Source organism: Talpa europaea, assembly GCF_964194135.1.
Source record: "Talpa europaea genome assembly, chromosome: 13".
NCBI classification, from domain to species: domain Eukaryota; kingdom Metazoa; phylum Chordata; class Mammalia; order Eulipotyphla; family Talpidae; genus Talpa; species Talpa europaea.
Window position 1 is genome coordinate 11,562,596 of NC_140080.1, and position 13,229 is coordinate 11,575,824.

The window sequence follows — 13,229 nt, forward strand, 5'->3', positions numbered from 1 at the left end:
TTTCGCTCACTCTTTCCTCCTTCCTTCTCCTGGGTGGGTAGATGTAGCTCTGGAGACTAAGCATTTGCTGCTCTTGGCAATTGTTTATTTTCTCCTTATGAAAGCGATTACCATCCTTGCCGAATGCACTTGTTTTATCATTAAAAGGGTGATGCGGAAAAGGCAAATTAAAACATTATCACCACCAGGACTTCAAGTCCAGGACACACGGAAACTATGCGAGTACTCTTGTTTCTTAAAAAAAAAAAAAAAAAAAAAAAGCTCCAAGAAAGAAAATCTCAGGGGAAGAAATGCAATGAACAGTTAAAAAAAAAAACAAAAAAACACCCACCTGACTAGCCAATTCTTTCCGATTAAAATTGAGCTAAATCAACTGACAGTTTGCAATTAGACTCGGCTTATTTTGGAGCTATAGTTTCACACAGTGTGACTTTGACTTGAAAGATTAGGCGTAAAGCCGTAATGTTTATCCTTTGCAAGCTTGAGTGTCGAATTTAAGAAATCCCCTGTGGGTTTGGGAGCAGAGATCATAGCAGAGAGGCCCCCCGCCCTCGTGGAAGCCCCGGGTGCTGCTCCCAGGGCTGCGGGATCAACAGCAGGGTCCGCTGGCTATCAGCCCTTTCATCCTGCCTCTAATCTCTCTAACTCAAAATCCACAGCTTTTCCTTTCAACTTGTGCGTTGAATACTGAACTCGTGTAACATTCCTCTTGTTACCTTGCATTGGTACTTATTTTTTTGGCGCCTAAGATCTACCTCTACAAATTGGACCAAAAAAAAGTTAAAGTATTTTCCGTGCTTTTTTTTAAACTCTTCACAGCCCAGAGGAATGCTGTATAATTACTTTCAAACCAAGATAATTCAGGGAAAAAAGCAGAGTATGTTTAGATGGGCAGATAAAGTCACAGAGCCTAAATTCTAGAGGAAAACATCTACTCTTGTATAGTGTATTGGAATTACACAACTGAGCCCATTAATGCTTTATTTTGTGATTTGGGGCAGGCATTAAATCTCTGATTCATCTTTTTTTCTCCTAAAAAGCTTATATAAATTACGTGATAATGGGCCTCCCCGGTGGCGCAGCAGTTGAGCTCTGGGTTGCGAAGCTGCTGCCCACAGCCTCTGCAGCACCGGTTCGATCCCCGGCTGCTCCCCGGCCACCACCGGAGGAGGGTCCCACATGGCGCGCAGACCTCTCCTGCCGCCCGCTGCTCCCCTCAGCAGTGTACTTCGTCAGTCTGCCTGCTCTGCTCCCCGCTCTGGCTCTGGCCAATTCTCTCACCCTCCCGCGCTTCTGACTGTACCCAGTGCTTGTATAAATAAATTAAATAAATAAATCTTTAAAAAAAAAATTACGTGATATTCTTGAAATTTTCTCAGGTTTACTTTGAAGAAAGACACAGATATTTACCCAAATGCTATTTTATCACATGTACAGAAATATCACAAATCCTCATAACTTTTTTGCATGAAACAACATCAAATATGATAAAATAAAGATAAAAAGAGAAGAGGAACAGTTGTTTGCAAATCAGATTTCTACTTAATGTAGTTGTCATTCAACCAAGACAAAAACGGGTGTTTTCACCCAGCCTGAAAGTCATGATTGGATATAATCTCCACCTCAGAGCACTAAGAAATTTGCACAGAACTTGCATTATTTCAACGTCCTGCCTTCTACCTCACTGATGTGGCCCCTATAAATATATTTGAAAAAAATAATCTTATCTCCACCATGTAATAACCAGCAATACTTAAGGGGAGGACAGGACTTCAGAAAGAGGTCATCTGAGCTACTGAGAAAGGATGTCCCTGCACCTCTTTCCTACACATAAAAGAACTGTTTGGTTATACAATTGACAAATGCAAGTGACAACAATAAAAACCTGTCCAAGTTCCCGGGTCTGAAAAACCCATCATTAAGGCTGACAGAGCTGTAATAGCAGCCCTAAGAACTGACAGGATCGCTGCATAATTTTTTCATTATGCTCCATGTACAGATCGTGGCTCTTCTCTGAGGCCCGCTGGCCCAGGTTAACACGGCACATGCTCCTGGAACTCTTTCATCACTGGTAGAATTTTTCTCTCGTTTACTGGAAGGGATCCTCTTAAGACACTACACAGTATGTGACTCTCCCTCTTTTTCCTCCTGTCTTATCCCTCTTTTGTCTCTCTGGCTTAAGCACTTTGCATTTTTTTAATAATTAACTTTTTTATTTGTATATATTTTACATCAGGTGTAGTCCCCATAAAATTTCCACCACCAATTCACCTGTGCACCATCACCTTAGTGCCCTGTGCGCCTCCCACCCTCATTTGGATCCCTCCCCCTCCCCCTCCCCTGTAGACCGTCTCTGATTGATAGTTGTCTGATTATTTTTGTTTAGTTTTTTGTGTGTATTTTTTCAGATTTTTTTTTCCCCCCTGATCCCTTATTGTGTTCCCATGTCCGGCTTAAGCACTTTAAAAGGCTGTCAGAAAACAGTGAAGTCTTTCCTGGTCTTCATATAAAAGCTCACTGCAGCAGTTCAAATAAACATGAAGACGGAGGAAAGCAGACTGCATTCGTCATCCACACCAGAATTTTAAGAAACCTTCGTCTACACAGTAGGGCCCTGTGGCCAGACTGAATGAATCTCACCTTCCCCAGGTTTCAGCTGTTGACTTTGGGCAAGTTCCCTAATTGTTCTGTGCCTCAACTTATCTGCTGAATGTGAATAAAATACTATTTCCTATGGCTGTTTTGAAAATGAGATGAATGAATACATGCCAGGTTCTGAGAATAGGTGGCTATTTCCAAATTCCTGCCCCACAATCCTCAGATCAAAGACACACAGCTTCACTGCCTCACTGTAAGGGTCAGGACTGGCCTCAGTGCAGGTTTTCTGATCCCATGCAGACCGGGTAAAGGAGAAGTCAGAGTCCTTAGTGGGTTTTTGCAGGTCTTTTATTGGGGTTCACCAGGCATATGGCAGGCAGGGGTGCTGGGGGGCCGGGAGGCTGGCCAGCCTCCCGGCCCCCAGCAAATCCTCACTCTATCTGGGCTTTCTGGCCTTCTCTGCTTCTCGGCTTCTCTCTCGGCTTCTGCTTCGGCGTCTCTTCTTTTTCAGCTTCTACTGCTGCTGCTGGCGTCCCCATGACACCGCCCTTAAAAGCCCAGTCTCAGCCCAGGTGCATCCCATCTACCTAGGCCCACACCCTACTCCAGGTGCCGCCATCAGGCCTGCATTCAGGACCGCAGGGTTCCCTCATCTATCCTGATGGTGGGAGGGCAGAAAAGCCTGACATTTTTTACCTTACCCTACACTCACCTTCTCCCGTTCCACTCATTCGCCTGTTATCTTCACGAATTTTCTCTATCCAGTAGCTATTTGCCCTTTTCGAAATAAATTCTTTTAGCCTCCTTCAACTTCTCCAGTTCCCGTCCCACGGCTTTGCGCATTTATCCCATTCTCTGACTAAGAAGAGGGGAAAGTGCAAATAGTTTCCTCTCTGATTGTCTTCAAAAGCCTGTGACAGAAGTTAAAAGCTACCCATGATTCTGACGATGTAGGGGCAGGACAGGACACTGTGCAGGTTTTCTGATCCCATGCAGACCGGGTAAAGGAGGAGTCAGAGTCCTCAGTGGTTTTTTGCAGGTCTTTTATTGGGGTTCACCAGGCATATGGCAGGCAGGGGTGCTGGCTGGGGGGCAGTCTTCACTCTATCTGGGCAAGTCCAGCAAGTCTTCACTCTATCTGGACTCTCTGGCATTCGTTCTGCTGCTTCTTGGCTTCTCTTTCGGCTTCGGCGTCGGCTTCTCTTCTTTTTTGGCTTCTACTGCTGCTGCTGCTTGTGTCCCCTTGATGCCGCCCTTAAAAGCCCAGTCTTAGTCCAGGTGAATCCCATCTACCTATGCCCACACCCTATTCCAGGTGCCCGCCATCAGGCCTGCATTCAGGACTTCAAGGATCCATCATCTATCCTGATGGCGGGAGGGCAGAAAAGCCTGACATTTTTTACCTTACCCTACAGACGATAACATTAAAGAAAAAAGCTCCCCCCATTTTTATTTAGGCAAAATACTTCACAAGGAGAGGTGGCACATGAGGAGAAAATACACTTGACTGGATCTTAAACATCTCCCTGCATGTAGAGGTCAGGCTTTAGGATTCAATATTCAACTGCGCCTTTCACGCAGCTCAAGAGACCAGGGCCACTGTAGGGCAAGTGAATTGCTCAGGCTTTTACCCCGTGGCCTCTGTGGTGATCACCTGTGGCCTGAATACGGGAGGTATGTGGGTGGTGGGCGTGGGGCACGTGTGCCTGAGGGTGGACATCTGGGGCCCAGTGTGGGCATGCGCGAGTGGGCGCAACTGGGTCTAGAGCTGAGGTTATAAGGGCGGCGTCACACAGGAAAAGCTGCAGCGGAGACTGGTTATGGGAGGAAGAGCGACAGCTGTGAGAGGAAGGGTGTGTGAGGCGAGCTGTGAGAATAGCTACTATCCAAAATAAGAGAAACACGTATTGGGAGGATGTGGAGGGAAGGGTGCAATTGTACACTCTTGGTAAAAAGGTCAATTGGTGTAGCCATTATGGAATACGGAAATTTCAAAAAAAAAAAAAAAAATGAACTCCAGGAAATTCCATGTGATTCAGCTACTCCCCTGGGGGGTAGTCACATGAACATATAAGAACGCTATAAGAGACATAAGAACATAAAAGAATGCTATCTATAACATATAACATATAATGAACATATAAGAACGCTCTAAGAGATAACTGTACCACCATGTTCACTGCAGCACTATTTATAATAGTCAGGAGCTGGGAACAAGTTAAGTGCCACTGACAGATCATTGGATAAAGAAGGTGTGTCTTTACACAATGGGTATACTCTGTTATTGAAAAATAATAAAATCCTGCCATTTGCAACAATATGGATGGAACTAGAGGAACTTATGCTATGTGCAGTAAGTCAGAGAAAGACAAACACTATGATGTCACTTATATGCAGTGCATGAAGAAACCAAACTCATGATTGTACTAAATAAAACAAAAATAAAATTTTGACTATACGAGCAGATTACTGGGTAACAGGAGGGGAGGGAGATGGGTAAATTGGGTAAAAGGGGTCAACTGTATTGCGAAAAATAAAATTGGACTTTAGTGGCAAACTGAATGTACAAACACTGATTTATAGTGATGTGTATTTGAAATTTATATGATGTTATAATGCAACGTCACTTCAATTAAAAAGTCACAGTTGACATTTATTGATCACTTCCAGAATATGCCAGGAAGTATGTTAAGCCCTTTGCATGCATTAATGCAATTTATCTTCACAAGCAATGAGGTAGGTCTCCTTTTACAACCCCCATTTTGCAGAGGATGAAACTGAAAGTCAAAGGGATAAACCAATTCCATCTGGGTTACTCACCAAGAAGGAGCAAAGATGGGATTCAAGTCTACCTTAAAAATTATTCTCAAAAATCCTAACGCTATGTTCCATTTTGATTTCAAAAGCTTTGTGAAAGGGTATTTATTTCTGTGCATACACAAAAGCAAACACTGCCCTGGGTTTTGTTTACATTGCTATAAATTGGAAGATAATTCTGGAAGTTGTATACTTCATGATTCTCAAACAGTCAAATTACATGTTTTTGTGCAATAGCCACACTGAGCGTGTGTCTATTCTTCTGCTTCTTTTCATTCCTTTTCTCTGAGCACACAATTCTCTCTGCACTTAATGTCAAGCTGCGCGGTATGACTATGGGAGGAGAGGGAGCAATAGGGAGATGGGAAAGTCAGAATGATGGTTAAAGAGCTGTTTTGAAAACCCTCCTTTCAGTGAAGATACTACATTTTCAGTGAAGTGACTGAAGGGTTTTTCCTCTCTTGAAATGATTGGTGTGAGTGAACTTTTCTGGAAAGAATAGAAGAAAGAAAGCAGGGCAGGTGTCATTTCAAGTCATCACAGGGTAAGTCAGAGCTAGCAGGAGAGGACGTGGCAGTGTGTATGGAGACAGGCACACCCGAGTCTCCAGAACCCACAGGAACCTAAGACAGCTTTGGACAATCAATCTGGTGAGCTGTGGGTGAATCCACTTAAAACCAATCTGTGAGCAGATGCCCTTTGGCAGAGAGTGGAGTCATATATTCATGTAATGAAATTTAAATCACCACCCACCAGAATGGCTAAAATTTTCTGACCCTATCACATGTTGCCAGGAATTTGAAGCCACTGGAACGCTCATAAATGGCAGGTAAGACTACATATGGCCCCACTACTTTGGAAGAGAGTTTGGAGTTTCTTATAAATAATTAAAGATACGTATGTCAGCATATGATCCAGCCATACCCCTCCTCTATATTCACCCAAGACAAATAAGACAAATGAAACATTATAAAATGAACACATTATACTGCCCACACAGACTTGTATGCAAACATGGCTAGAGGCTTCGTTCATACTAGACAAAAACTGGAAACTCAAATGCCCATCAAGTGGTGAATGAGTAATCAAATTGTGGTGTACCCAACTGTGAAACTAGTAGTCATACCATTCAGCAATAAGAAGGCACCAACTACTGATACATACAAGATTGGGTGGATCTCATCACTACTAGACACACAACACTGCATACTACAGGATTCTACTTACATGGTGTATGGTAAGTAAAAAGGATCAGGCTTTCTGCCCTTCTGCCTTTAGGATTGATGATGCATCACTGCGGTCCTGAATGCAGGCATGCCTGATGGTGGGCACCTGGAGTGGGGTGTGGGCATATGTAGTTGGGTACACCTGGCCTGAGACTGGGCCTATAAGGGCGGCATCACAGGGACACCGGAAGAACAAAACAGAGCCAGGAGAAAAAGCAAGAAACCGGAAGAGACCCAGCCCAGAAGCAGAGGCCACAACGAGAACGCCGGAGAACCCAGGAAGAGTGAAGACTCGCTGGGGGGTGAGAGGCCTGCCAACCTCTCAGCCCCCACCCCCACCCCTGCTTGCCATATGCCTGATAAAATGGCAATAAAAGCGTGAAAAGCCACCGAAGGCTCCAGGACTCTCCTTTACCCACCTGCTTTGTCCCTTCCTGCTGTTACATATGGCTTTTTAGAAAAGGCAAAACAATAGTGAAAAAAAACAAATCGGTGATTGTCACGGGCTGGAGGAAGAAGGAGAAGTTCCACCACAAAGAGATACAGGGAAATATTGACGGTCACACATGTTTTCTATACCGTCATCACAGTAACAGTCACATGATGGAATACCCATGTGTCAAAGTCACCAACTGAGACACTTAAAATGGGTGAATTTTACTTAAGTAAATTATACCCCAGTACAGATGGGGGTTTTGTTCTATTGTTTGTTTTCAGTCATCCTCACTGGAGGGGTAAAGAGAGAAATGTGTGTATCCTGGGGACACGCCTACAAAGATGGGGGTTCCCTCTCACCCCACCTGGTGGTTTTCTTGCACATTGTCTTGTGTCCCCCATCCTCACTGTTAGTGCAGTTTGTTCACACTATTTAGAAAGAGAAGTTTAATCAGAGCATGATTCAAGCTGAATCTTTTGACCAGTATGGTCCTTTTCTAAGGCACGATTTGAAATCACATCTATGAACTAAAAACTGAACATCATCTTAAGTGCACAGAATCACAGTCCTTGATTTGTAACTAGGCTGCTAGCTAAAATATAGGACACAGAGTCAAAAAGAATTTCAGACAAACACACAACAAATAATTTCTTAGGATAACTCAAGAGTCTGTATTTTAACAAGAGCCCCATGTGATTAATATGCATATTTCTGAATACATCCAGTGCTACAAAACAATGTTTAAAAATATATTTAAAAATATATTTAAAAATATATTCCAAAACAGAAGCACTGAATTAGAAAAGTGAGTTAGGGACAATTTCCTGGTGATCTGCCAGGTGGTTTGAAGGGAAATTGATGGCAAGAAGAGAAATCTCCTACAAGAATATTTTAAAGGTTCAGCATTACTTCAAGATCTGAATTATGGTACAGGCAACAGGGATGAAAACATTGACACTGAAATGATAAACATCCCTTGGTTAAAAAAAAAGAGATTTGGTAACAAACCTTATGGAAGAGGGAAAGATGTCATCACTTGAAAATAAGAAGCATCAAAGTGACTCTAGTATCCCTGACGGTGGTTTTTAATCTTAGTCTCACATTGTAAGCATCTGAAAACCTTAAAAAATACTGGTGGCGCAAGGGGTTAAGACACAACATATGAAGTTATCCACAGCCACTGTAACACGAATTCGATCCCTGGCCAGGGAGCAACCCACATGGCGCAGCAGACCTCTCCTGACTTGCCCGCTGCTCTCCTCAGCAGTGTGTTTCAGTCAATCTACCTGTTCTGCTCCCCGCTCTGTCTCTGGTGAATCCTCTCACCCTGGCCTGTACCTTGGTTCTTGTATGTATAAAATAATAAATCTTAAAAAAAGGTGGGAGGGCCTCCCTGGTGGCGCAGTGCTTTGAGTGCAGTGCTGTGAAGCTATCTGCAGCCTCTGCAGTGAGGGTTCGATTCCCCGGCAGGCCAAGGAGCTACCCACATGGCGCAGCAGACCTCTCCTGTCTCTCCCGCTGCTCCCCTCAGCAGTGTTTTCAGTCCATCTGCCTGTTCTGCTTCCTGCTCTGTCTCTGGTGAATCCTCTCACCTTCCCGTGCCCCTAGCCTGTACCCCAGTTATTATATAAATAAATATTTGGAAAAAAAAAAGGACACCCAGCTGAAACATTCAGTGTAATCAATAATAATTATGAACTATTTTTGTCAAATTAGTGTAAAACGAGAAGAGAATTCAGTGTTAACAGATCCAAATTATTTAGTTAGGTGAAATACAAGCCAACATATTTTCCTTTGCTTGTCATGTTACAATGAACTTTATCTACTTTCCATTTTTTTCCCAAAATCTCATTTTAAATCCAAAAAAGGTTAGCTGATGACCTCAGCAAATAAATAACCACATGTGAAACAAGTACTCTTCAGACACTTAAAATACAATAAGAAATGAATGGGTTGTGACCACAATGATAGAGAATAAGCTCCTTGGAGTTGGGTATAAGGATGTGACTAAAATTTATTCCTAAATCAAAGTCAAGTCTCTACAGGATTCAACTCTGTAATTAAAGTTTATACAAAAAATATTAGGCAGAACATTCAAGTACTTTAGCGTTATCTCATCACTATAGTATTATTTCCAAAGGATGCAAAGTAAAATAAAATTGTTTTAAAAAAAATGTTTCTGAATGACCTTTATAAAATGGAAAATTGGCTTACCTCTTCCCTGTGATTCTTAATTGGCATACAAAGAATACTTTGTGTCTTGTAGCCGGTAATTTGGTCAACTTCTGCATTGAACCGAGGATCCTAGTAAGGAAAAATAAATTCAATTTAATGACTGACCTGTTCAAAGATTGATTGGATTTTTCTGATTTATAAGATTAGAGAAATCTAACCTTCCACTTACCTTGTTACTCTAAATTTTATCGTTGTGAAAGGCACCAGATCATGTCAGTACATATCATCTTCGACAAAGACAAATTCAATGTATTTTTTAGCAGTTAGTATTTATGAGAAATAAAAAAAATACAGATTCTGATGAGAGCACAACCAGGAACCAGGGAGCCTGAGATAAGCTGAATCAGAGATAAAGCTGACAACAGTACTGGCGCCCTCTCTTTTCTAACGGATTCAATGTTCACAAATATAGGAAATCCAAAATATTAGATAGCCTTACTTAAATTCTGGAAAAATTGGTAACTTTCCACTTCTGTACTTTGCCTGTTCTCACCTTACTTTGTTTTTATTATTATTGTTGTTATTATTATTGTTGTTGTTGTTGTTGTTATTATTGTTATAATTATTGTTATTATATTATTATTATTGTTATTATATTATTATTGTTATTATTATTCTGTGCCTTCCAAAAGAAATGCATCTCTGCTCTGAAACTTTTTCTAAAAGACCAAAGCAAACTTCCATTATTGATTTTACTTTCCATGTAATAGCTGTTAATATATTTCCTCAATATTCTGCACTTCTATCTCACATATTCATAGGATGAAATCTTTTGTTTCTCCCTTGGTATGTATAAAGAAGTTGCAACTCTCCAATCTTCTTACTATCTTCCCCTTTCACAAGGTATATCTTGAACGTTCAAAAATCACAAAAGAATTTGAAGCAAATTCAAATTTTCTAAATGAGAACTAAGGAAAGGTATAGGCTATTTTCCATAAATTTTAGACTATGAAAATTAAATCTGACTATACATTGTACGAGTCTTCTTTATAGAAAGGGGTGGGGGGTTAAATATTCCCAATACTTAGCACAGAAATGCAAAAGCATTTGTTAAATAAATGAAAGAATTCATTAAACAAGTGATTATCATAGTTATCAAAGGTGATCTCTTTAGTTTATTATAGTTTAAAGCAAATCCTAAAGGTAGGTGGGAAAACCTCCTCCAGGAAGTCAACAAATACCTGAGATAAGATTAGAATGGAAACAAACATACCAGGACATAAACACTCAAATGAGTGCTGTTCCCTTCAAAGCCATGGAGCCTTGGGAAGTTATAAGCTCAACCTAATAATAGCATCGCTGCTCTAAAACCTCTGCTTTTGGAATTCCCTTCAGAGAATATGGAATAGCCACGCTGGAAAATCATCCTCTTTGAAGGTCATTTCTATTTTTTTTAACTAATCTAAAGCAATGCAAAGCCAAAGATGTGAATGAAGTAAATAATTAGATTAGATTCCATCAATTGGGGTCAAAAATGAGGCCAATTTGCCCCCACGAGAGCCAACCTTGGCATTAAAGACAATTTTAAACAAAAAGTTACAACATGGTGGAAAACCAGATAAATATTTTGCATTGTAAATAAACACTACTGTGTTTTTCCTTTTTCTACAAACATGCTCAAAGTTATTACTGAGACAGAAAACTTGAGTGGAATGTTTCTTAGAAACATTCCATAACATACTGTATTGCAAAGTAGCTCAAAGAAGCAGACAGGATACTAACATTAATGAATTAAGGAAATAAAATATGATTAACTTATGCAGCAAATTATGCTACAAGGTAATAATCAAAATAAGAATAAAATGCATCTTCAGCAACTATTTTGTTAATAAACATTTTAATTTCCACAACCAATGTATAAAAAAAAGAGGATGAAATTAAACTAATCAAAGTAACAAAGTTTGAGAGGCTGAAATTAGTAAGACTTTCACAGATTCTTCTGTGCATACTGTAAGTTTAAAATCAACAGCAGCCCTGGAATTTATTCTTTATTGAAGGAGCTGGGGGTTACTTATTCTTCCAAATCACTTTGAGTGAATTTTGGCACCCAGGGTAAAGGCAATATACATAGTTACTTCTAGTCCCTTCTAGAAACACCAAAGGAAAATAAAGCACTGTATTAATTGTGATTATTCCTTTCACTATTTATGAGCACATCATTAATACTGGGTAAGTGAACCTCTCATGCTTCTTGAAAGCGTATCCTGAAAAGATATGTATATTAAATATATGTGGAATTATAATATATATATATATATGGTTTTTGTCCTTAGTTCTTTGCACAGAACTCATAAAACCCTTGAAATTTCCTGAGTGATTAGAAATCTTTCAAGATGCCCCTTTCAGGCATCTTGAATTCATACTTCTAAGATGGTTATTGGGCAGAGGACCCCAGGTAAGTTTAGGGATGGGGTTGGCTGCCAGAGAAACCAATCAAATGATTAATTACAGGGTTAGAACGATCGGTCCCACTGCTGACCTCAGTAGAAGAGAGGGGGCTGGAGATTGTGTTCAGTCACTAGTGGCTAATGATTTTAATCAATCATGTCTATATAATAAAATCTGGGTAAGAGACTCAGGACAATGAGGTTGGGGTAGCTCCTGGGTTGGTGACAAGAACCACATGCTGTGATGTGGAAGGCCACAGGAGTGGGCATGGAATCTCTGTGGCCTCTCACCTCTCACTCCCTGCCCTAAGCATCCTTCCCACTTGATTTTTCCTGAAATGTGTCACTTATAATAAAACTGTAATTACTTTCCTGAGTTCTAGAGTGACTGGCAAAATACTGAGCCCAAGGGCATACCTGCTGAGTTTGCGGTCAGTCCGGCAAACCTGTGGGAGTTTGGGCAGCGGGAGGCACTGTTAGTAGGTAGCATCTGAACTGGTGGGCAGTCTGGTGAGACCGAGTCCTTCAATGTGGGATCTGTGCTAACTCCACAAAGTTGTTATTAGAAATGAAAAGGATTCTAGGACACCCATTTGGTACAGAACAAGTGAAGAATAAAATGATGCATGGAAAACCAAACAGGGTCTCAACATCAACATCATGGTATTTCTGCCAAAAGTGCCTAACTTGAAATTATTTATGAAGGACATTCTACAAAATAAATTGGCCTGTATGCCTCCAAAATATGTCAGAAAGAACAAACACTGAGAAACTATCTCAGATTTAAGAGACCAAAGAGACATGACAGGTATGTATAAAATATGTAATCCTGGATTAGATCCTTGATCAAAGAGAAAAAGCAACTATAAAGACATTAATGGGACAGATGACTAAATATGACTACAATTTGATCATGATATTTTATCACAATATTTCCAGATTTTGATAGATGTACACAGTTAGTAAGAAAATATTCTTGGGCCTCCCTGGTGGTGCAGGCAGGTGAGCACAGCACTGTGAAGCTGTCTGCAGCCTCTGCAGTGCAGGTTCGATCCTGGCTGACCAGGGAGATACCCACATGGCACGGCAGACCTCTCCTGTCTCGCCCGCTGCTCCCCTCAGCAGTGTGTTTCAGTCAGTTGGCCTGTTCTGCTCCCTGCTCTGTCTCTGGTGAATCCTCTCACCCTTCCTCACATTTGGCCTGTACCCCGGTTCTTGTATAAATAAAATAAATCTTTAAAAAAAAAAGACAGATTAGGAGGCACACCAAAATTGAAAGTTACTGGTATTATTTCTTCTGAAGTTAATTTTGGAAATAATTCTATTAATTGGAAATTCATTTGAGAGTGCTCATCTCTTTAGAAAATGATCTTGATAAATACTTGAAGTAGAAAGTGAGAGACCTTAAGGGTAAGAGATGGAAATTTCCTTGGAGGAAAAATGAAATGGGAGGAATGAAGTGGGTTTGGGAGGAAGAGCAGCTACCGGGGTGGGGGGGCACTCAGGCAAAAAGACCCTTCCCTAAGCTCC

General features: G+C 41.0%; 1 protein-coding gene across 1 annotated transcript in view; it reads right to left on the reverse strand.

Moving 5' to 3' along the window:
- The window catches only part of PDE5A (phosphodiesterase 5A), a gene marked incomplete at both ends in the record, with an annotated part of 113,575 nt that overhangs the window by 76,988 nt on the left and 23,358 nt on the right, over positions 1-13,229 (reverse strand). Inside the window, one exon of the mRNA XM_084252122.1 lies at positions 9,292-9,381. Coding sequence (XP_084108248.1) covers positions 9,292-9,381 — 90 coding nt within the window. The remainder of the gene's footprint in view (positions 1-9,291; positions 9,382-13,229) is intronic.